This window comes from Neophocaena asiaeorientalis, unplaced genomic scaffold (assembly GCF_003031525.2).
Source record: "Neophocaena asiaeorientalis asiaeorientalis breed wild unplaced genomic scaffold, Neophocaena_asiaeorientalis_V1.1 scaffold59, whole genome shotgun sequence".
Lineage (NCBI taxonomy): Eukaryota > Metazoa > Chordata > Mammalia > Artiodactyla > Phocoenidae > Neophocaena > Neophocaena asiaeorientalis.
Window position 1 is genome coordinate 8,749,384 of NW_020174268.1, and position 21,429 is coordinate 8,770,812.

Here is a 21,429-nt window from a genome sequence, read left to right on the forward strand (position 1 = left end):
CGACCGCCGCCTCCGCCCATTGGTGCCCGGCGTGAATTGAATGGGCCAATGGGCGAAGAGGGGCGGGGGGCCTGCTCTGTGTCTGCAGGGGCGGGGCTTGAGACTGCCTAGTTCAGTTAGGACCTCTCGGGACTGAATCCCTAGGTTTTCAAACATAAACAGCGCTCTTGTCTTGGACTTGGCAACTTGGGAGGAGTCGGAGCGAAGTCCCTGTAGCAGATAGCTCTCGTCTTTAGACGCTCACAGTGCAGTGAGGAAGGCAGAGGAGAAAAGTGCTGTTTGGAGTGTTCAGTGAGGAGGAGGATTATAAGCACCCACTACTGTACCTAGAGCATGTGTATTTCCTTTTCACAAATATTACTTCATTGCGGCATCACAGCTCTGAAGTGGGACGTTATCATCTCCTGTTTCACAGATAAGGTGACAGGCTCAGAAGTTATTTGTCCACGTTTGCCCAGATTGAAAAGAGGAACTGAAATTAGGGTCTACTTCCCTCTGTACTACCCAATTACCAGAGGAGAAAAAGAGAGGAAGAGAAAGGGCTAAAATGGGGATAGACCTTTCTTTTATAATCCTGTGAAGGTAAAATCAGCATTTGTTGTATTCATTTTGTGTGTTTGTACGTTTAAGTGTGCTGCCATAATCTTTCAGTCCTCATCTAAAAATATTACCTTCATAAAACCCGCACAGACACCCAATGGATAAGACAGAATGAAATAACTCAGAGCTAGATGGTTTTGTGGGTGGTGCAGGGGGAGAGAGGGAGAGTTCTGGGCTGTGCCTTTCTGCTTTTAAGCACAGGGGTCATACCATTTCTCGGTCTTGCTTGATCACTGAAGCTAGGTTTAGCTGGACTGTTTCAGCCAGGTTTTAAACATGGAGACAGATGACAAGATGCAACTTCTATCTTCCCTGCCCATGTGTGAGGGCCTCCACAGATGGCTCTCAACTGTGGTCAGTGTTTCCCATCTTTCTCTGCTTTTTCCGTCAGCATTTTATGCTAGCATCTTGCTGAATTAGTTTGGGAAGTTAATTTGGGATATTCTGTAGTTTTCTTTTCTTGATGAAACGTCTCATTTTTAGTGTTACTTTGCCTACACTTAAGGCTAACTCTGGGAGGACCAACAGCCAAACAGCACCCATCACCATCCCTAAGACATCACTGCTGTTTAGATACTACTGTGAATATTATTATTTACTAAAGTTCCATCAGATAGGTTGGGTAACCAGGGATTCCCATTAAGCAACGGAGAACAGTTTAACAAAATAGAACAGGTAAAAAGCGACTCAAGGGACTTCCCTGGTGGTGCAGTAGTTAAGAATCCTCCTGCCAGTGCTGGGGACACAGGTTAAATCCCTGGTCCGGGAAGATCCCACATGCCGCGGAGCAACTAAGCCCATGTGCCACAACTACTGAGCCCTTGTGCCACAGCTACTGAAGTCCATGCACCTAGACACCGTGGTCTGCAACAAGAGAAGCCACCACAATGAGAAGCCCGCGCTCGGCAACTGAAGAATAGCTCCTGCTCGCTGCAACAGAGAAAGCCCGTGAGCAGAAACAAAGACCCAAATGCAGCCCAAAATAAATAAATAAATAAATTACAGAATAGATAAATCCATAGAGACAAAGCACAGTTTGTGGGCTGCCAGGGACTGGGGTTAGAGGGGAATGGGGAGAGACCACTTAACAGGTAGAGGGCTTTACTTTGGAATGATGGAAATGTTTTGGAACTAAGTGGAGGTGATGGTTATACAGCACCGTGAATGTATTAATGCCACTGACTGAACTGTTCACTTAATTTTACGATATGTGAATTTCAGTATGTGGGAGTGGGGCTTCCCTGGTGGCGCAGTGGTTGAGAGTCCGCCTGCCGATGCAGGGGACGTGGGTTCGGGCCCCGGTCTGGGAAGATCCCACATGCCGCGGAGCGGCTGGGCCCGTGAGCCATGGCCGCTGAGCCTGCGCGTCCGGAGCCTGTGCTCCGCAACGGGAGAGGCCACAACAGTGAGAGGCCTGCGTACCTCAAAAAAAAAAAAAAAAAAAAAAAAAAGTGGGAGTGGTTAAAAAAAAGAAAGCGACTAAAATGAAACTGTGGAAGATCTCAGTAGGCTGAGATGGTGAGGTTTTCTAACTTGGTAATTCTGCTCTAATCTCCAGACTCACCCATTCCAAGACGGGTATCGTTTAAAGACACTTTAAAAATATCATTGTCCCACAATTGTTGGAGATCGTTTTCTAAAAGATCCAAAGAGAAGACTTCCTTCCATTACAGGTCTCTGCCAACCACAGCCGACCACGGAACTGCAGCCACCTGTGGTACTGACCATCAGCTTCAGTTGTTCGTCCTGTGGTCATGTGAAACAGGGAGAGTGCCTGTGAGAGGAAAGGGTGGGATCGTCCAAGGAATAGAAGGAAGATAAGGACAGAGTGATGACACAAAGTCCAGGGAGGAGGGAGCCTCAAGAAAGAGGGAATGGTCCAGGGTTGACCACTGAAGAGGTTTGGTAGGATTGGGACTGGAAGGAACTACTGGGTTCAGAAGCTAGGAAGTTCTGGCAAAACATTCTGTGCAAAAGTACAAAATGTGGAAAGAAATAAATCCTAAATAAATGGAGAGATATAATATGCTTATGGATCAGAAGATCCTGTATTGTTAGAGGTACATTCTCTCCAAGTTGATCTGTTCATTCCCTTCTCAGTCAAAATCCTAGAAGACATTTCTATAGAAATTGACAATTGGATTCTAAAATTCAGATGGAAATGCATAAGATCTGGAGAGGCAAACAATTTTTAAACAAAAAGTCAGTGTAGTGCTGGTGTAAGGAAAGACAAAAAAAAAAAATCACTGGAATACAATAGAGATTCCAGAAATATATTCAATCCTCTGTGGCCAATTGATTCTCTGCAAAGTTTCTAAGACAACCTGATGGATGAGAGGAATGATCTTTCCAGCAAATTGTGCTGAGATGTCTGGATATCCACGTACAAAATATTAACCGTGACCCTTACCTCACCCCTTGAACAAAAAAAACCTCACAAAACAAATCAAAGTAAACCTCAAAATAGAACTAGACCTAAACGAAAGAACCCAAACTATAAAACTTCTAGAAGAAAACACAGGAGGAAATCTTAGTGATTTCTTAAACAGGAGAAAACATGAACTAAAAAAGAAACAATACACTGGATTTCATTAAAGAACTTTTTGCTCTTCAAAAGACTCTTTAGAAAACTACAAAGTAAGCTACAGAGTTAAAGAAAATATTTGCAAAACATTTGCATAAAGGACTTTTATCTAGAATACATAAGAACTCTGACAAAATTATTTAAATGTGCCAGAAAATTGCACTTCACAAAGAAGATATAGGCACTGAAGACAAGCACATGGAAAGATGCCTAACATCACTGGTCATCAGGAAGATGCAGGGACTTCCCTGCCGGTCCAGGGGTTAAGACTCAACCCTTCTAACGCAGGGGGTGCTAAGATCCCACGTGCCAGGCTGCACGGCCAAAAAGTTAAAAAAAAAAAAAAAAAAAAAAAACGGATGCAATTAAAATCACAATGAGGGAGTTCCCTGGTGGCCTCGTGGTTAGGATTCCAGGCTTTCAACTGCTGTGGTCTGGGTTCAATCTCTGCTCATAATGAAATACCACTCACTATGCAACCACTAAAATGTTGAATTACCAAGGTTTGGCGAGGAACCGGAACTCTCCCACACTGCTGGTACTAATACAAAAAGGGTAGAGCTACTGAAGAAGGCAGTTGGGCAGTTTCTCATAAAGTTTGACATGCATTTACCATATGATCCAGCAATTACTGTCCTTGGGTATTTGCCCAAGAGAAAGGAAAACAAATGTACATGAATGTTTATAGCAGTTTCGTTCATAATAGACCTAAGCAGAAAATAACTCAAATCTCCATCAATGGATGGATGGTTAAACCAGTTGTGACATAGCCACATAATCGACTGCTACTTGGCAATCAAAAGGAACGAAATACTGATAAACACAACAACGTGGATAAAATGGAAAAACTCAATTTTTTTCCCTCCTAAGCGGGGCAAAACACAGTCCTTCTCTACTGTGTTTCTTTCCAGTGTGTATCCTTTACTTCTACACGAAACATTTCATTCCTGACATTTCTGCTCACCAAATAGTTGGAGATTCCCCCCCACCGCCAATAAGCACTTCCCTGTGACACCAGCTGGGTGTCCTATAAGTTAACTCAATTCTTAACACTACAGAGTTAGTGTCAGCTCCTACAGGTTAAAGGCCCGGTCCCACAAGACCGCCCCCACCCCCTACACTTCAGATGCCAGTCACAAGCCCAGGCTATCACCTGTACTTCTGATGAACCGACTAGAGATTGGAGGTTCCGGTGACCCCCCCTCCTTGGGTTCAATTAATTTACTAGGGTGGCTCACAGAACTTAGAGAAACGCTAACTTACAAGATGTGATAAAGGATACAGATGAACAGCCATAGGGTGATGAAGATGAAGTGAAGAAGTGATCCACAGGGTGAAGTATGCGAGGGAACCAAGCACAGGAGCTTCTGTCCCCGTGGAGTTGAGGTGCGTCACCCTCCTGATGTGGATGTGCTCACCAGCCTGGAAGCTCTCCAAATCTCCTATTAGTGGGATTTCGTGGAGGCTTCTTCACGGAGACATGAGCAATTATTAACGCTTTTTCTAGCCCCTCTCCCTTCTCTAGAGAACTGGGGGTGTTATGGACCCAGGCCCTTGGACTCTTTAATCAATAGAAATTAACGAGGCCACATGAGAAATTCAGGGGAGCTTTCATTGGGACTGTGCTGCAGCATGAGGGAGAGAAAACAAGAAACAGATACACTTGTTCGCTCCCCAAAGGGGCGCGTGCTGGTTCCTTAAATGGAGTGAGGGTAGGGGTGGATCAGGGTGGTGGGCATGAGGCATAGCTTAGGTGGTCTGCCCACCCCCTTGGTTGTGCTGTGTGCAAGGATCATGCCCAGTACCCCGCTTTTGCTCTCGGCACCTCGGAAATGGTGGTTGGTTTGTGGCCTTTTTGTATCTTATTGTTCACAATTGCCCCAACTGGAGCAGGCATACTGTTATTTTAGTTTCTTTGTATTCTGTTGCTGGAAGAGACATTTGTCCAGGTGCAGGTGCAAGTTCAAGCCCTCTGGTAAAGGGTACCAGGTCCCAACCTATCTTAGGGGTGGGGATGGGGGCTGAAAATTCCAAGCTTCTAATCATGACTTGGTTGTTCCGGTGACCAGCCCCCATCCAGGAGCCCTCCAGGACCAGCCCCCATCCAGGATCCCTCCAGGAGCCCACCCAGAGTCGCCTCATTAGAGCATGAGATACTCCTAGTACTCTCATCACTAAGGAATTTACAAGCGTTTCAGGAGTTCTGTGCCAGGAACTGGGGGCAGAGACCAATATATATTTTCTATCTCACAGTGGATGCATCTCAAAAACATGGCATTACATTTAAGAAGCCAGATACAAAGGACCACAGACCTTATGATTTCATTTACATGAAATTCTAGAAAAGGCAAAACAATAGTGATAGAAAGCAGATCAGTGGTTCTTAGAGGCCACAAAGTGGGGGCGGGGGGGAAGGTTGAATACAAAGGGCCCAGGGAGGGCTTCCTGGTGGCGCAGTGGTTGAGAGTCCGCCTGCCGATGCAGGGGACACGGGTTCGTGCCCTGGTCCGGGAAGATCCCACATGCCGCGGAGCGGCTGGGCCCGTGAGCCATGGCCGCTGAGCCTGCGTGTCCGGAGCCTGTGCTCCGCAACGGGAGAGGCCACAACAGTGAGAGGCCCGCGTACCGCAAAAAAACCCCCAAAAAACTGGTAAGTTATTTTATTTTATTTATCTTTTATACAGCAGGTTCTTATTAGTTACCTGTTTTATACATATTAGTGTATATATGTCAATCCCAATCTCCCAATTCATCCCACCACCACCACACCACACCCGGTTCTTCCCTTGGTGTTCATATGTTTGTTCTCTACATCTGTGTCTCTATTTCTTCTTTGCAAACCGGTTCATCTGTACCATTTTTCTAGATTCCATATATGCATTAATATACGATATTTGTTTTTCTCTTTCTGACTTACTTCACTCTGTATAACAGTCTGTAGATCCATCCATGTCTCTACAAATGACCTAATTTCATTCCTTTTTATGGCTTTTTATATCCATTGTATACATTATATCCATTATAATGGATATATATATCCATATATATATCCATATATATATATCCATACATATATATATCCATTATATCCATTGTATACATATGGATACAACATCTTCTTTATCCATTTGTCTGTCAATGGGCATTTATGCTGCTTCCATGACCTGGCTATTGTAAATAGTGCTGCACTGAACATTGAGGTGCATGTGTCTTTTTGAATTATGGTTTTCTCTGGGTATATGCCCAGTAGTGGAATTGCTGGGTCATATGGTAATTCTATGTTTAGCTTTTTAAGGAACCTCCATACTGTTCTCCATAGTGGCTGTATCAATTTACTTTCCCACCAACAGTGCAAGAGGGTTCCCTTTTCTCCACACCCTTTCCAGCATTTGTTCTTTGTAGATTTTCTGATGGTGCCCATTCTAACTGGTGTGAGGTAATACCTCATTGTAGTTTAGATTTGCATTTCTCTAATGATTAGTGATGTTGACCAGCTTTTCATGTACTTATTGGCCATCTGTATGTCTTCTTTGGAGAAATGTCTATTTAGGTCTTCTGCCCATTTTTGGATTGGGTTGTTTGTTTTTTAATATTGAGCTGCATGAGCTGTTTATATATTTTGGAGATTAATCCTTTGTCTGTTGATTCATTTGCAAATATTTTCTCCCATTCTGAGGGTTGTCTTTTCGTCTTGTTTATAGTTTCCTTTGCTGTGCAAAAGCTTTTAAGTTTCATCAGGTCCCATTTGTTTATTTTTGTTTTTATATCCATCACTCTAGGAGGTGGATCATAAAAGATCTTGCTGTGATTTATGTCAGAGTGTTCTTCCTATGTTTTCCTCTAAGAGTTTTATAGTGTCTGGTCTTACATTTAGGTCTTTAATCCATTTTGATTTTATTTTTGTGTATGGTATTAGGGAGTGTTCTAATTTCATTCTTTTACATGTAGCTGTCCAGTTTTCTCACTACCACTTATTGAAGAGACTACCTTTTCTCCATTGTATATCCTTGCCTTTGTCATAGATTAGATGACCATAGGTGAGTGGGTTTATCTCTGGGCTTTCTATCCTGTTCCATTGATCTATATTTCTGTTTTTGTGCCAGTACCATATTGTGTTGATTACTGTAGCTTTGTAGTATAGTCTGAAGTCAGGGAGTTTGATTCCTCCAGCTCCATTTTTTGCCCTCAGGACTGCTTTGGGTATTCGGGGTCTTTTGTGTCTCCATACAAAATTTAAGGTTTTTTGTTCTAGCTTTGTAAAAAATGCCACTGGTAATTTGATAGGGATTGCATTGAATCTGTAGATTGCTTTGGGTAGTACAGTCATTTTTACACTATTGATTCTTCCAATCCAAGAACATGGTATATCTCTCCAACTGTTTGTGTCATCTTTGATTTCTTTCATCAGTGTCTTATAGTTTTCTGAGTACAGGTTTTTTACCTCCTTAGTAAAAACGGGTAAGTTTTATTGCACATAAATTATACCTAAATAAATAAAAGAACCCCAAAGAGAGAAAGGGAAGAAGGAAGGAAATTGTGCTCAACTGTGTTTTTGGACAAGATTCTCAATGTGTCAAGTATTTGCCTATTCCTAAGTTGTTGTTTTTTTGTTTTGTTTTGTTTTGTTTTTTTAATTAGGGATAGATGTTGAATTGCATCAAATGTCTTTTACTATTTCTTTGATGATCATTTAATTTTCTTCTGTGATCTATCAGTGGGTTAAATTTTGATAATAGACTTCCTAATATTGAATTGTATTTGTCCTCCTTGGATAAACTGCACTTAGATTGTGTTTTTCTGGCTTCACAAAAGGAATTTGGAAACTTTGCTTTTTATGTGCTCTGGAAAACTTAAGTGCTAAAATAATTATTTGTTCTCTCAAGATTTAAAAGAATTCACCTGTGAAACTGTTTGATCCAGATGTGTTTTCTGCTTTTGTTTTTTTGAAACTCTTTGATAACTTTCTCAATTTTGGGTTTTAACAATCCTTTTATGGGGTTAATTTGAATGTTCATAGTCTCCAAACACCCTCTGCAATCAAGTTTTCATATTCATTTGCACAGGGCTTTGCAAAACATCTTTTATGAGAGTCACAGACATTCAATCTGAGTTTGTATCAATTCCAGGGTCCCCAGTAAGTGACCATGCAGCCAGTGATTGCACACAGCCTGGGAAGGAATCCATGAATTTCAGAGGCAGCCCTTTCCCATCTTGGAATTTCCAAGTAGGATAAAGCATTTTACTGTATTGAGTCAAAATGTTATCTTCCTGAAACTCAGATCATAGAATTTATCACTGGGAAGGGCATCAAGAAATGATCTGGGCTAGATAAGGTTTATATACTAAGATGCTCTACATCACTTTTTTTTTTAAATGACAGAAGTTTATTTTTATAAATAAAAAGCCGAAGGAGCTCCAGGTTGCTAAGCTTGATTGAAAAGTCTTAGTTTTTGCCAATTGGAGAAGCAGGCACGAACCTGAGAAAAGGAGAAAAAAATCTTAGCATTTGTCTAACTCTAGGGTTGTGTTGCCTTAACTGTATTCAGAGTGAAGGAAATTACAAGAAAATCACTGTTATTGTTCTTAATCCCCAAACTCCCCCAATAAAACTTTTATCAGAGGGTATTTTCTTTAATTAGTCTCACTTCATAGTTACCAAGATGAGCAATTTCTAATGTTCACTTTTTCTTCTTTCAGAAAACCAGAAGGTTACAGGGAAAAAGTCTATTGCCATTTCAGTATAGAGGATCTTTTAGATTCGGTTTATCACAGATGGTTTGCTCTGAAAGAGCTACAGAAGATAAAGGAATTTTAAAGTAAGATGCAGGGATTGTGGCACATCAGGGCCTTGATATCCCCAGGCTGCAGTCATTGATGCAGGATGCTCTGTGGCCAGTGTCTGAGCAACTGTTTGAAGATGTTCATTATCCTGCAAGCTTTGAAAGTATCTTTTCAACATTGAGTCTGAGATGTGCTACTCGTTTTTGACCCACTCAGATACAACATCCATACTATTATTACTTATTTTTTCGCCTTTTAAGAAACGCACATTACTCCTGTTCTATTAAGGCCCAATGAAAAACATTTTCTTCAACTAGTAGCTCCGATGTCAACAAAAGCAAAGAGCAGGCAAGGCACTGGATCCTTCTTTCTTTCTTTTTTTATTTGGCCGTGGGATCTTCGTTCCCTTACCAGGGATTGAACCCATGCGCCCTGCAGTGGTTCAATTCACCGCCAGGGAATTCCGTTTTGATTTTTATTTAACATTTAAAACAATTGAAGTACAATTGACATATAACATTATATTAGTTTCAGATGTACAATATAATGATCCGATATTTGTGTATATTGCAAAATGACCACCACAAGAAGTCTAGTTAATATCAGTCACCATACACAGTTACAAATTTTTTTTCATGGGATGAGAACTTTTAAGATTTACTCTCTTAGCAGCTTTCAAATATGAAATATAATATTATTAATTATAGTCACCATGCTGTCCCCATGACATTTATTTTGTAATTGGAAGTTTGTATTTTTTGACCCCCTTCACCCATTTTGCACACCCTCAACCCCCCTCCTCTGGCAACCACCAGTCTGTCATCTCTATGTTTTGGGGGAGTTCCATATGTAAATGAGATCATACAGTGTTTGTCTTTCTCTGACTTATTTCGTTTATGTAATCCCTTCAAGGTCCATTCACAATTGTTGCAAATGGCAAGATTTCATTCTTTTTACAGCTGTATAATATTCCACTGTATGTGTGTATTATACGCCACATTTTCTTTACCTATTCGTCCATTGATGGACACTTAGGTTGTTTCCATCTTGGCTGTTGTAAACAATGCTGCAACAAACATGGGGGTGCAGGTATATTTTTGAATTAGTGTCTTCACTTTCTCCAGATAAATACCTGGAACAAAATTGTTGGATCATATAATAGTTCTACCTTTAATTTTTTGAAGACTCTCCATACTGTTTTCCATTTACATTCCTGCCAATAGTGCACAGGAGTTCCCTTTTCTCCACGGCCTTGCCAACACTTGTTATTTGTTGTCTTTTTGATAGTAGCCATTCTGACAAGTGTGAGATGGTATCTCACTATGGTTTTGATTTGCATTGCTCTGATGATTAGTGATGGTGAGGCTCTTTTTGTTGTTGTTGTTTTTAATTGAAGTATAGTTGATTTACAATGTTGTATTAGTTTCTGGTGTACAGCAAAGTGGTTCAGTTATACATATACATGGATATATATATATTTTTTTTCACATTCTTTTCCATTATAGGTTATTATAAGATATTAAATAAAGTTCCCTGTGCTATACAGTAGGACCTTATTGGTTTTTTTAAAAATAAATTTATTTATTTTTGGCTGCACTGGGTCTTCGTTGCTGTGTGGACTCTCTCTAGTTGCTGCGAGCAAGGGCTACTCTTTGTTGTGGTGCACGGGCTTCTCATTGCAGTGGCTTCTCTTGTTGTGGAGCACAGGCTCTAGGAATGTGGGCTTCAGTAACTGCAGCACACAGGCTCAGTAGTTGTGGCTCACGGGCTCTAGAGCGCAGGCTCAGTAGCTGTGGTGCATGGGCTTAGTTGCTCTGCGGCATGTGGGATCTTCCCAGACCAGGGCTTGAACCCATGTCCCTGCATTGGCAGGCAGATTCTTAACCACTGTGCAACCAGGGAAGCCCTGTTTTATATATATATACATACAAGGCCCCTGCTTTCCCCTTTGGTAACCTTAAGTTTGTTTTCTATGCCTTAAGTTTGTTTCTGTGTTGTAAATAAGTTCCTTTGTATCATATTTTAGATTCCACATATAAGTGATATCATATGGTATTTGTCTTTCTCTTTCTGACTTACTTCACTTACTATGATAATCTCTAGGTCCATCCATGTTGCTGCAAATGGCATTATTTCATTCTTTTTTACGGCTGAGTAATATTCCATTGTATATATGTACCACATCTTCTTTATCCATTTCTCTGTCGATGGACATTTAGGTTGCTTCCATGTCCTGGCTATTGTAAACAGTGCTGCAGTGAACACTGGGGTGCATGTATCTTTTCGAATTAGGGTTTTCTAGGGATATATGCCCAGGAGTGGGATTGCTAGATTATGTGGTAGCTCTATTTTCAGTTTTTTAAGGAAGCTCCGTACTGTTTTCCATAGTGGCTGCACCAATTTACATTCCCACCAAAAATGAAAATGATTTTAATGTGAAAAACAGAAGGATATAAAATAGTACTTACATACTGATTGAAGCTGTGTGAAAACAATTCGGGTCATGAATATTCATCTGGAAAAAAAAAGTTATCATTTACAGCCTTTAATGAACATGGCAGCATGCTGGGCACTGACAAGAAAACGGCACAAATACGCAGGAATAAAGCACAATAAGAAAATCCAAGCTGCGGTTGGGGCTCCCTCAAAGTCCGATGTAAACTCTGTGTTTGTTTCTGAGCTGGACAAAGGATGGGGTGGACGTCCCCACCGGGCCCTTGGCGGAAGGAACGCCAGGGGGCGCGCCAAGCACGTCGCCACGTCCCCCGGCGCCCCCGGGGCAGCGCGCGTTCCCCAGAGCGACCGGGCAGGACCGCTACCTCCCTGCCGGCCTCCACCCCGCCCACCGCCAGGGGGCGCAGCAGGCTGCCCGGCACTCGGCTCGCCGCCGGGAGAGCCAGAGCGGGCGAGCGGTGGAGGCCGGCCTGGGGGCGGCCATGGACCGCTTCGTGTGGACCAGCGGCCTCCTGGAGATCAACGAGACCCTGGTGATCCAGCAGCGGGGAGTGCGCATCTACGACGGCGAGGAGAAGGTAGGGCGGCGGCCGGCCTGGCCTCGCTCCCGGACCCTGACTCGCGGGCCCGGCCTCGCCGCTCGGCGCCGCCCCCGCAGTCCACGCCGGCCCAGCGCCCGGCTCCGGCCCGACTTGGGAACGGCTCCGGGCGGGCGCGCCGGGCGGAGGCCCCTTTCCCACCCGGGGTGAGACCCCTTCGGGAGGCACGGCGGGCGCGGGCCGGGAACCCTGATTCCTCGCCCCGATCGCGGCGGGCGGGCGACGGGCAGGCCGGTTCCGCCTTTGTCCGGAGGCTGCCGGGTCCTGCGCTCCGAACCGGGCGTGACTTCGGGCGCTGGGACCTGGGGGAGCCCGAGGGACTAGGCGGTCCCGGCCGGAGCGGGAGGGGGGGGGTGGCTTTAAAAGGATTTCCGAAAAGAGGAGTTAGCCTCTCCTGGGACTCCTTGGCTGTAGGCTCTGTGTTTTGTTTGTTTTTTCTTTAGGAGTGACAGTAGAAAGGCGGTTTGATTGTTTTGTCGAGTGATGGAGTAGGCCATGTCTGGTAATCCAAGCGTAAACCTTAGGAGATGTGTTTGCAAATTGAAAGAAATATTGCCAGTATTTCACAGAAATATTAACGTTCACTGGAGACTTCCGTCAGACTACAAACTATCATCCTGTTCTGGATGAAATGTATAAACTGGAATTAGAAAAAAATTAAAAAACCCATTTACTCACTAGCATTTGTGGTTTCCAGAAGTTTTCACTTGCTACTTCTCCTTCCTTGGAGTTTCCTTAGAGAAACTTCCTCCTGTACTTTCGCAAACTTTGCTGGGCCCAGAGCTCTTTCTGTCTGTGCTTTACAGAAGCTTGAGGCTTCCTTCCTTCTAGGGGGTGGAGGGCAGGGGTTAGTTACACAGCCATCGGAGGTACCGGGGGCCCAGGGGCTCTCCCTACTGGAGGGCATTTTTCCATATTTCCATTATTGAGTCAAGATCTTTTTTTCTTAAATAATTTGCTTGGCTTAACTCTGTTTACTGCTTCAGTACTTTTATTAACTTGATCTCAAATTGGGTTTGCGTGTTTTGGTTGGAGTGACAAGCTCAATGTTTTTATTTTTGTAAACCGAGGTTACACCTTTGGAACTGGGGAGAATGGGAAGCTTAATCAACCTGCCCCCCCTCGGGGGCTTGGAGCTTGGCAGCACCCTCAGGTCCGAATATGGGTATTGACAGATGGGTCTTCAAAGTCTCCTCCAAAGCCACTCCCTGCTGGCTGTCTAGCTTTTGCCGATCCCCACACTCTGTTGTTCTATGGAATTGCAATATGCAAATTAGGGACATGTTGGCTGCACAAAACATAACTATGGTATGTTTTTTTTTTTTTTAATAAATTTATTTATTTATTTTTGGCTGCATTGGGTCCTCATTGCTGCGCACGGGCTTTCTCTAGTTGTGGTGAGCGGGGGCCACTCTTCGTTGCGGTGCACAGGCTTCTCATTGCAGTGGCTTCTCTTGTTGTGGAGCACGACTCTAGGCATGTCAGGATCAGTAGTTGTGGCACGTGGGCCCAGTAGTTGTGGCTGGCGGGCTCTAGAACGCAGGCTCAGTAGTTGTGGCGCACCGGCTTAGCTGCTCCATGGCATGTGGGATCTTCCCAGACCAGGGCTCGAACCCGTGTCCCCTGCATTGGCAGGTGGATTCACAACCACTGCGCCACCAGGGAAGTCCTTATGGTATCTTTAAGACAATAAAAAGATCAAACGATTAGCACCCATATATGAAAAACCATTGCTGAACCAGCAAATTCTAGTTTTTCTTTTATTTATTTTTGCTTCTTGTTTTAGCAGACATATAGGTATCAGAGGATTAAGAAAAAAGTCATGGGAAATACTTAGTCGAGACCCTTTGATCTCATCAAGAATTCTTTTTTTATAACTTTATTTATTGAGTATAGTTGATTTACAGTGTTGTGTTATTATCAGGTGTACAGAAAAGTGGTTCAGTTGTACAGATGTATCTATTCTTTTTCAGGTTCTTTTCCATTATAGGTTATTACAAGATACTGAATATAGTTCCCTGTGCTATACAGTAGGTCCTTGTTGTTAGTCAAGAATTCTTAACTGTTCTGCAAGCTGGGGGTGGTGCGGGAGGGCTATGGGTGTCTTGAAACCTAAGCGAAGCTCTAAGGCCTGCTCACCACTGTGGTCCCTGGGCTGGATCTACTCAGTCACTTGCTGAGCTGTCCTTAGTGTGGCTGAGGGCCAGACTGATTCCTGGGGGAAGTCTTGCATCCTGGCTTTCTCCCTCTGCTGGAAGGCGTCCAGACCTCGCATGGTCTGAAGACTCCAGGAAACTGCACTCATCAACCTCCGGATCTGAGCAGGTGCCCTTTCAGAATCTCTCACTAGCTCCCGTGGTCTCAGTGCTGCAGTGCAGACTGCACAGCCTTCTCAGCTTTGCACCCGACATGTTCCCCAGTAGGGGCAGGGCTAAGACCAGTGGACTCTCCCTACTCGTCCTTTGTATCTTCTGGCTCACTGTGGGTGTGAAATACATTAAAACAAAGAAACACACAAAGCCTTGAATAAGCAGTGTACCTGCTACGTGCCAGGAGCTTTACATAATTTAATCCTCTCAATGGGCATGTGAGGTGAGTATTTTACTGAATGAGAAAAGAACTCTCAGAGGCAACAGTGACTTGCCCTAAGATCCACTGAGTTAGTTCAGAAGAGCTGGGAGTTAAATCTCTATTGATCAGACTCCCAAAGACTGTGCTTTGTTCACTCTGCTGGAGCGCTTCAAAAATACAGCAGTCGGGGCTTCCCTGGTGGCACAGTGGTTGAGAGTCCACCTGCTGATGCAGGGTACACGGGTTCGTGCCCCGGTCCGGGAAGATCCCACATGCCGTGGAGTGGCTGGGCCCGTGAGCCATGGCCGCTGAGCCTGCGCGTCCGGAGCCTGTGCTCCAAAATGGGAGAGGGCACAGCAGTGAGAGGCCCACGTACTGCAAACAAACAAACAAACAAAAAAACACAGCAGTCACCAGTGCCAGACCCTTTCCATAGTGTAATATGTATGTTCTACGTATGTTTATGGAACATCCTCTGAAGATGAGCACACTGAGACCCTCAGTAGGTGGTTGAGAAAACTGCGACCTGTCCAAGGTCACACAGTTAGTAATGGGTGGAGCCAGACCATTGCTCTTTCCACTGCTCAGGTACCTCTTGCTTGTTTATACGGGCAAAGTTTTCATGGGCCCCTTGTGACCGGATAATATGTTGTTTTCCTAAGCAGTGTGGACAGGTCATTTGTTTCAATTCACAGAAGCGTCTGTAGCCTCAGCTAATTTATTTATTTATCTATTTTTTAAAAATTTATTTATTTATGGCTGAGTTGGGTCTCTGTTGCTGCACGCGGGCTTTCTCTAGTTGCAGTAAGCAGGGGCCACTCTTCGTTGCAATGCCCAGGCTTCTCACTGCAGTGACTTCTCTTGTTGCAGAGCACAGGCTCTAGGTACGTGGGCTCAGTAGTTGTGGCTCTTGGGCTCTAGAGTGCAGGTTCAGTAGTTGTGGCACGAGCTTAGTTGCTTCGCGGCATGTGGGATCTTCCCAGCTCAGGGCTCGAACCTGTGTCCCCTCCATTGGTAGGCGAATTCTTTTTTTTTTTTTGCGGTACGCGGGCCTCTCACTGTTGTGGCCTCTCCCGTTGCGGAGCACAGGCTCCGGATGCGCAGGCTCAGCGGCCGTGCCTAACGGGCCCAGCCGGTCTGTGGCATGTGGGATCTTCCCGGAGCGGGGCACAAACCCGTGTCCCCTGCATCGGCAGGCGGACTCTCAACCACTGCGCCACCAGGGAAGCCCACCTCAGCTAATTTAAAAAGTAATGTAAGAAGGTTAGTGGTGTGTAAAGTGGCAAGTTGCCAGCTTACACTAGAAGATTGAGAAAATGTGTATTTTCTTTCAGCTTTTAGGAATTTACCCTTGGGAAATAATCAGAGATGCATAAAAATATAATGAACGAGGATGTGCATCTCAGCAGTATTATATATATATTATTTATTATTATGTAGTATAGGGAAAAATTGGAAGCAATCTGAATGTCCACCATAGGGACTGGTTAATTAAATATGACACGCCCTAATCAGCATGAGGCATGGCTAACCATAGGCTGCTAAGTGAAACAAAGCAAGTTATAAAACTATAAATATCTTGGTCTCATTTTATTTTAAGATTATATCCACACACCCTGGCTGGTCTGATTACGAATGATTTCATTTTCTGTTTTAGACTTTAAAAAAATGTTTTCCAGATTTTCAGCAGCATATTACTTTTATAACAGAGAAATGTGAACTCAGAACAAAACAGTAAGAGCTTATTCAGCGAATGCCTAAGTTATTTTAACTATTGACTCTTAAGTTGAAATTATTCTAGCTCTGAGTGGTAGAAGCAAAGCAGCCTAAACTTGTCTGTCCCGTTGAGCTCATAATCCCTTGGAATCCCTGAAGGGAACAATTACACAGTGTCTTCACTGGGAGCAGCAATGCTTTGCGTGTGCACATTGTTCATCAACATGGTGACGGAACGTCCTCTGGCTTCAGCTTTAAACTCACACCCTGATGCTTGGATTTCGGTCAGAGAACATGCAGTTTCCTAATCAGAGCTATTATGTAGTTATGCTGTGTACTGTATCAGGTACTCTCAAGTTGATAAAGTATTTGCTTCGGGAAAACTGAAATCTTACTCATTGGCAAAAAAGAGTTGTTGTGTTTTTTTTTTTTTTTTTTTTCCGGTACGCGGGCCTCTCACCGTTGTGGCCTCTCCCGCCGCGGAGCACAGGCTCCGGACGCGCAGGCTCAGCGGCCATGGCTCACGGGCCCAGCCGCTCCGCGGCATGTGGGATCTTCCCGGACCGGGGCACGAACCCGTGTCCCCTGCATCGGCAGGTGGACTCTCAACCACTACGCCACCAGGGAAGCCCAAAAAAGAGATTTTTAAAATGCTTAAACTCAATTATTTGGTTTTGCGTATGCAACATTAACCAACACATTTGTAGCCAGGCCGCATTAAATGCCAGGAATGTGAATGTGTTACTTCAGATGCAGAGGAAAGTGTGGAACTCCGAAGTCTTTTCTCTGAGGTGCTGAAGTGCTGACAGCAGTTTTCTTCCCATTAAAGCTTATTAACCATATTATTTAAACTTACTAATATTAAGATATTAGTAATACAGTCAGACATTTCTCTTAGAAAATAATTTTTTAAAACTCATGTTAAAAAGTATTAGTTATGTTATTATAAAGGACTTTTTTGACAGAATGTTTCTGCTTATGTTCAATTTAACAAAAAATAATTTATATACATTTCAGAGTTGCATGGAGTTATATATGCCTGTAACAGATTTCTTTATCTTTTTTTATTAGACAAGTAATAAAGTTGTTAAATATGGGTAAACCAAAAGAAGAAACTTGAAATAATCAGTAATCCTTTACCCGTAAACAATTACTTTTGGCACATCCTGTGTGTGTGATTGTGCAGGTACGTGTGTGTGTGTGTGTAACCGTGCTGTGTACACTGCTTTTTTCTATATTAATATTATGAGTATCTTGTAATATATTGTCAAGTGCATACATAATTGCATTTATGAATATTTTTACTTAAGAATGATATATAATAATGTTCTAATTGGTTATTCACTTGATACCCATTTTTAACCACATTATTTTATTTTTTAAAATTTAAATTTTTAAAAAAAATTTATTTAAGTTATTTATTTTGGGCTGTGTTGGGCCTTTGTTGCTGCACACAGGCTTTCTCTAGTTGCAGAGATCGGGGGCTTCTCTTCGTTGCAGTGCGTGGGCTTCTCATTGTGGTGGCTTCTCTTGTGGAGCACGGGCTCTAGGCACACCGGCTCAGTAGTTGTGGCCCACGGGCTCTAGAGCGCAGGCTCAGTAGTTGTGGCATATGGGTTCAGTAGTTGTGGTGCACGGGCTTGGTTGCTCCGCAGCATGTGGGATCTTCCCGGACCAGGGCTCGAACCCATGTCCCCTGCATTGGCAGGTGGATTCTTAACCACTGTGCCACCAGGGAAGCCCTCACCACATTATTTTAAACTCAAAAGGATTATTATTTGTAATAACCTGGACCCTCACTAAGATGCTTTCCTTTGAGTTTCTGTTTTATATTATAACTTTTGAAACAACTAGTTACTCCTCAAAAGGATAGAAGCATGTCCTGCCTTATGGCAAATTCGACTTTCTAGTAACTAAAGTGAATAGAAACTTCCAATATATTTCTTGATTTTGACAAATGAAGGGGTTTGACTTGTCAGTCTTTTGGGTTCCAACTCTAAAATTTGCTTATCTGTATAACTTCCAGTGCATAATAACAAATTATGAGGATTAAAGGTTTGGTCCTAAAGACATAGCTGGCATTTTTGTGATTGTATTATAGTTAAAAAACATTTTTACATTTATAATTTGCCTAAGTGACACAATCCCCTGATAAAAATTCAAAAACCACGAAAAGTTAAGTCTTCCTCCCATCCTAGTCTCTCTGTCACCCACTTCCCCCTCAGAAGTCACCAGTGCTTCATTCTGGAGTCATACGCATGTGTCATACACAGGTGTTTGCGTAAAATATATTGTTTTTTCCTTTTTAAAGTATAAACTTGTAATATACTATGCATACAGAGTTCTGAAACTTGCTTTTTTCACTTAATCTATGTGGGGAATTTACCATATTTCATTAAGTCTAAGTGCACATTTTCTACCCCCCCACCCCCCTGGAAGCAGGATGAATCTTCAATTCATGGCATCTTAGATGTTATCAAATACATGAAGAGTCTCCTGATTCTTTTTAATGACTGAGTTGTCATTCCTTGTGTGGATGTACATTTCCCTGTTGCTGGACATTTAAATTGTTTCCTATCTTTCGCTTTTAAAAAACAACAATGAATAACCTAGTAGCATATCGTTGTCCACATGTGTGAATTTGTCTTTGGGATAAATTCCTAGAAGGGCATTGATTGGATCAAAGGATTTGTGTGTTTATATTTTTGATAGATGATAATACATTGCCCTCCATAGCACTTGTCCCTCCAGTGATGTATGCAAATGCTTATTTGCCCAACACGTCACCAGCACAATGTTATCAAACTTTTGGGCCCTTGCCAATCGCATGGATAAAAGGGGTATCTTGATGTTGTCTTAATTTGCCTTTTTCTTATCATCAGTGACGTTGGGCATCAATTAATGTGCTTAAGAGTCATTTGTAGTTCCTTTCCTGTGAACTTTCTGTTAACAGTCTTTGCCCATTTATCTAATGGATTATAGCCTATTTCCTTATTGATTTGTAAGAGTACTTTATATATTAAGGAGACATATACATTTGTCTCTGATGTGAGTTACAATTATTTTTCCCAGTCTGCCATCTTTGCCCTTGGTGGTTTTTGCCATGAAGAATTTGTGTGTATGCGTGTGTGTGGAGGGGAATTGATCAATCTTTTCCTCTAATGCTAATGGGTTTAATGTTTTTCTTAGAAAGACTTTCTCCACTCTGAAGTGATTTAAAATTTTTTCTTGTAATTTTTTTCTAGTTCTTTCATACATTTTTAACTCAAATATTTGATCTATCCAGAATTTATTTTGGTACAATGTGTTAAGTATAATCTTACTTTGTTCCCGCCTGCCCCCAATGGGCAACCCAGGTGTCCCAGTGCCATTGATTGTGTCTCCATCCACACCTATTTTGTATCTGTTTGTGTTTTTTTCTGGATGTTCTTATTATTTAAAAATCATTTAAAAATTTGTATGAGGGCTTCCCTGGTGGCACAGTGGTTGAGAGTCTGCCTGTCGATGCAGGGGACACGGGTTCGTGCCCCGGTCCGGGAAGATCCCACATGCCGCGGAGCGGCTGGGCCCGTGAGCCATGGCCGCTGAGCCTGTGCATCCGGATCCTGTGCTCTGCAGCAGGAGGGGCCACAACAGTGAGGCCCGCGTACCGCAAAAAAAAAAAAAAAAAAATTATGAGTGTTATACACAAATTCAATCTGATGGTAAAAATTCACTCAATAGTGAGGTGTATAGTTTTGAAAAAGGGCCCTTTGCTTCTTTTTCACCCATTCCCTCACACTTTTTCTGAGATAACCATCGTTAACAGATCATTGAGTATCCCATTTAGACCTTTTTCTACTACTTATATGTGTATATGTATATATATACACACATCTCTTTATCTATTTATAGATCTATCTCACATGTAGTTTGAGGGATATGGAGTTTATATCTATCTGATTACATTATATGCAATATGCTGTCAATTGCTTTCTTCCCTACTAACCCTATGTCTTCAAGTTCCGTGATAGTTCATGTAGCTCTACCTCACTATTCTTTTTAACCCCTGCATGGATTTCATAGTATGAATGTATCACACTTGATTTAACCACTTCCCTATTGTTACATAGCTAGGTTGTTTGCAATTTTTTCCTAATTTTTATTTATTTATTTATGGCTGTGTTGGGTCTTCGTTTCTGTGCGAGAGCTTTCTCTAGTTGCGGCAAGTGGGAGCCACTCTTCATTGCGGTGCGCGGGCCTCTCACTATCGCGGCCTCTCTTGCTGCGGAGCACAGGCTCCAGACGCACAGGCTCAGTAGTTGTGGCTCACGGGCTTTGTTGCTACGCGGCCTGTGGGATCTTCCCAGACCAGGGCTGGAACCCGGGTCCCCCTGCATTGGCAGACAGATTCTCAACCGCTGCACCACCAGGGAGGCCCAGTTTTTTCCTAATTTTAGCAAGGCTTATGAAGTGTGTAGCATTGCTTCTCTATAACTTGTGATAAATCTAATTCTAAAATGTTTATTTATGTGATTGACTTACTATCGTGCAATTCATGGGGAAGAAAATCTGGACCACATTGAGTGACAGGTTATTAATATTTTGTGATGATCTTGTTTTTCTAGATAAAATTTGATGCTGGGACCCTCCTTCTTAGTACGCACCGTCTAATTTGGAGAGATCAGAAAAATCATGTAAGATCAAGTTTTTTGCTTCTGTTCTAGGTTTTATGTCACTTTTTTTTTCTTTCTGGCAAAACTATGAATACATGTGATAAATTTTTGTTTGCAGATGTCTGAAGAGTGTGTTTCATATGGTCTCTATGAATGGGGCACAGATAGAGGAGTTAGGGTCTGGTCCCTCATTCAACCCTAGCACAGTCTGCAGCTACTGTACAGAGAATCCTAGCGGCTCCTGGTTTTTAAGCACTAATCAGATTCTCCCTCACACCCAAGTGTCCCCATCAGTCAGGGGTCCTGAAAACAACCCATTTGGAGGTCTGCTGAGAAGTGCAGGCTTCTACCTAGATACTGAGATGAACTGCCTCTCAGTCACTCAGCAAAAGGAGAAACCCTCCCCCCGTTTTTGCATTTCTAGGAAGAGAGGACTCAGTGATATGTATAGACCTGATATCTTTATTCC

At 42.9% G+C, this 21,429-nt stretch overlaps 1 protein-coding gene across 1 annotated transcript in view; it reads left to right on the top strand.

Annotated features, from left to right (window-relative positions):
• The first annotated feature begins 11,838 nt into the window (after window positions 1-11,838).
• VPS36 (vacuolar protein sorting 36 homolog) overlaps window positions 11,839-21,429 on the top strand; it is a 34,091-nt gene continuing 24,500 nt past the window's right edge. Inside the window, exons 1-2 of the mRNA XM_024755420.1 lie at window positions 11,839-11,997; window positions 20,913-20,981. Of these exons, the coding sequence (XP_024611188.1) occupies window positions 11,902-11,997; window positions 20,913-20,981 (165 nt within the window). The 5' untranslated portion in view covers window positions 11,839-11,901. The remainder of the gene's footprint in view (window positions 11,998-20,912; window positions 20,982-21,429) is intronic.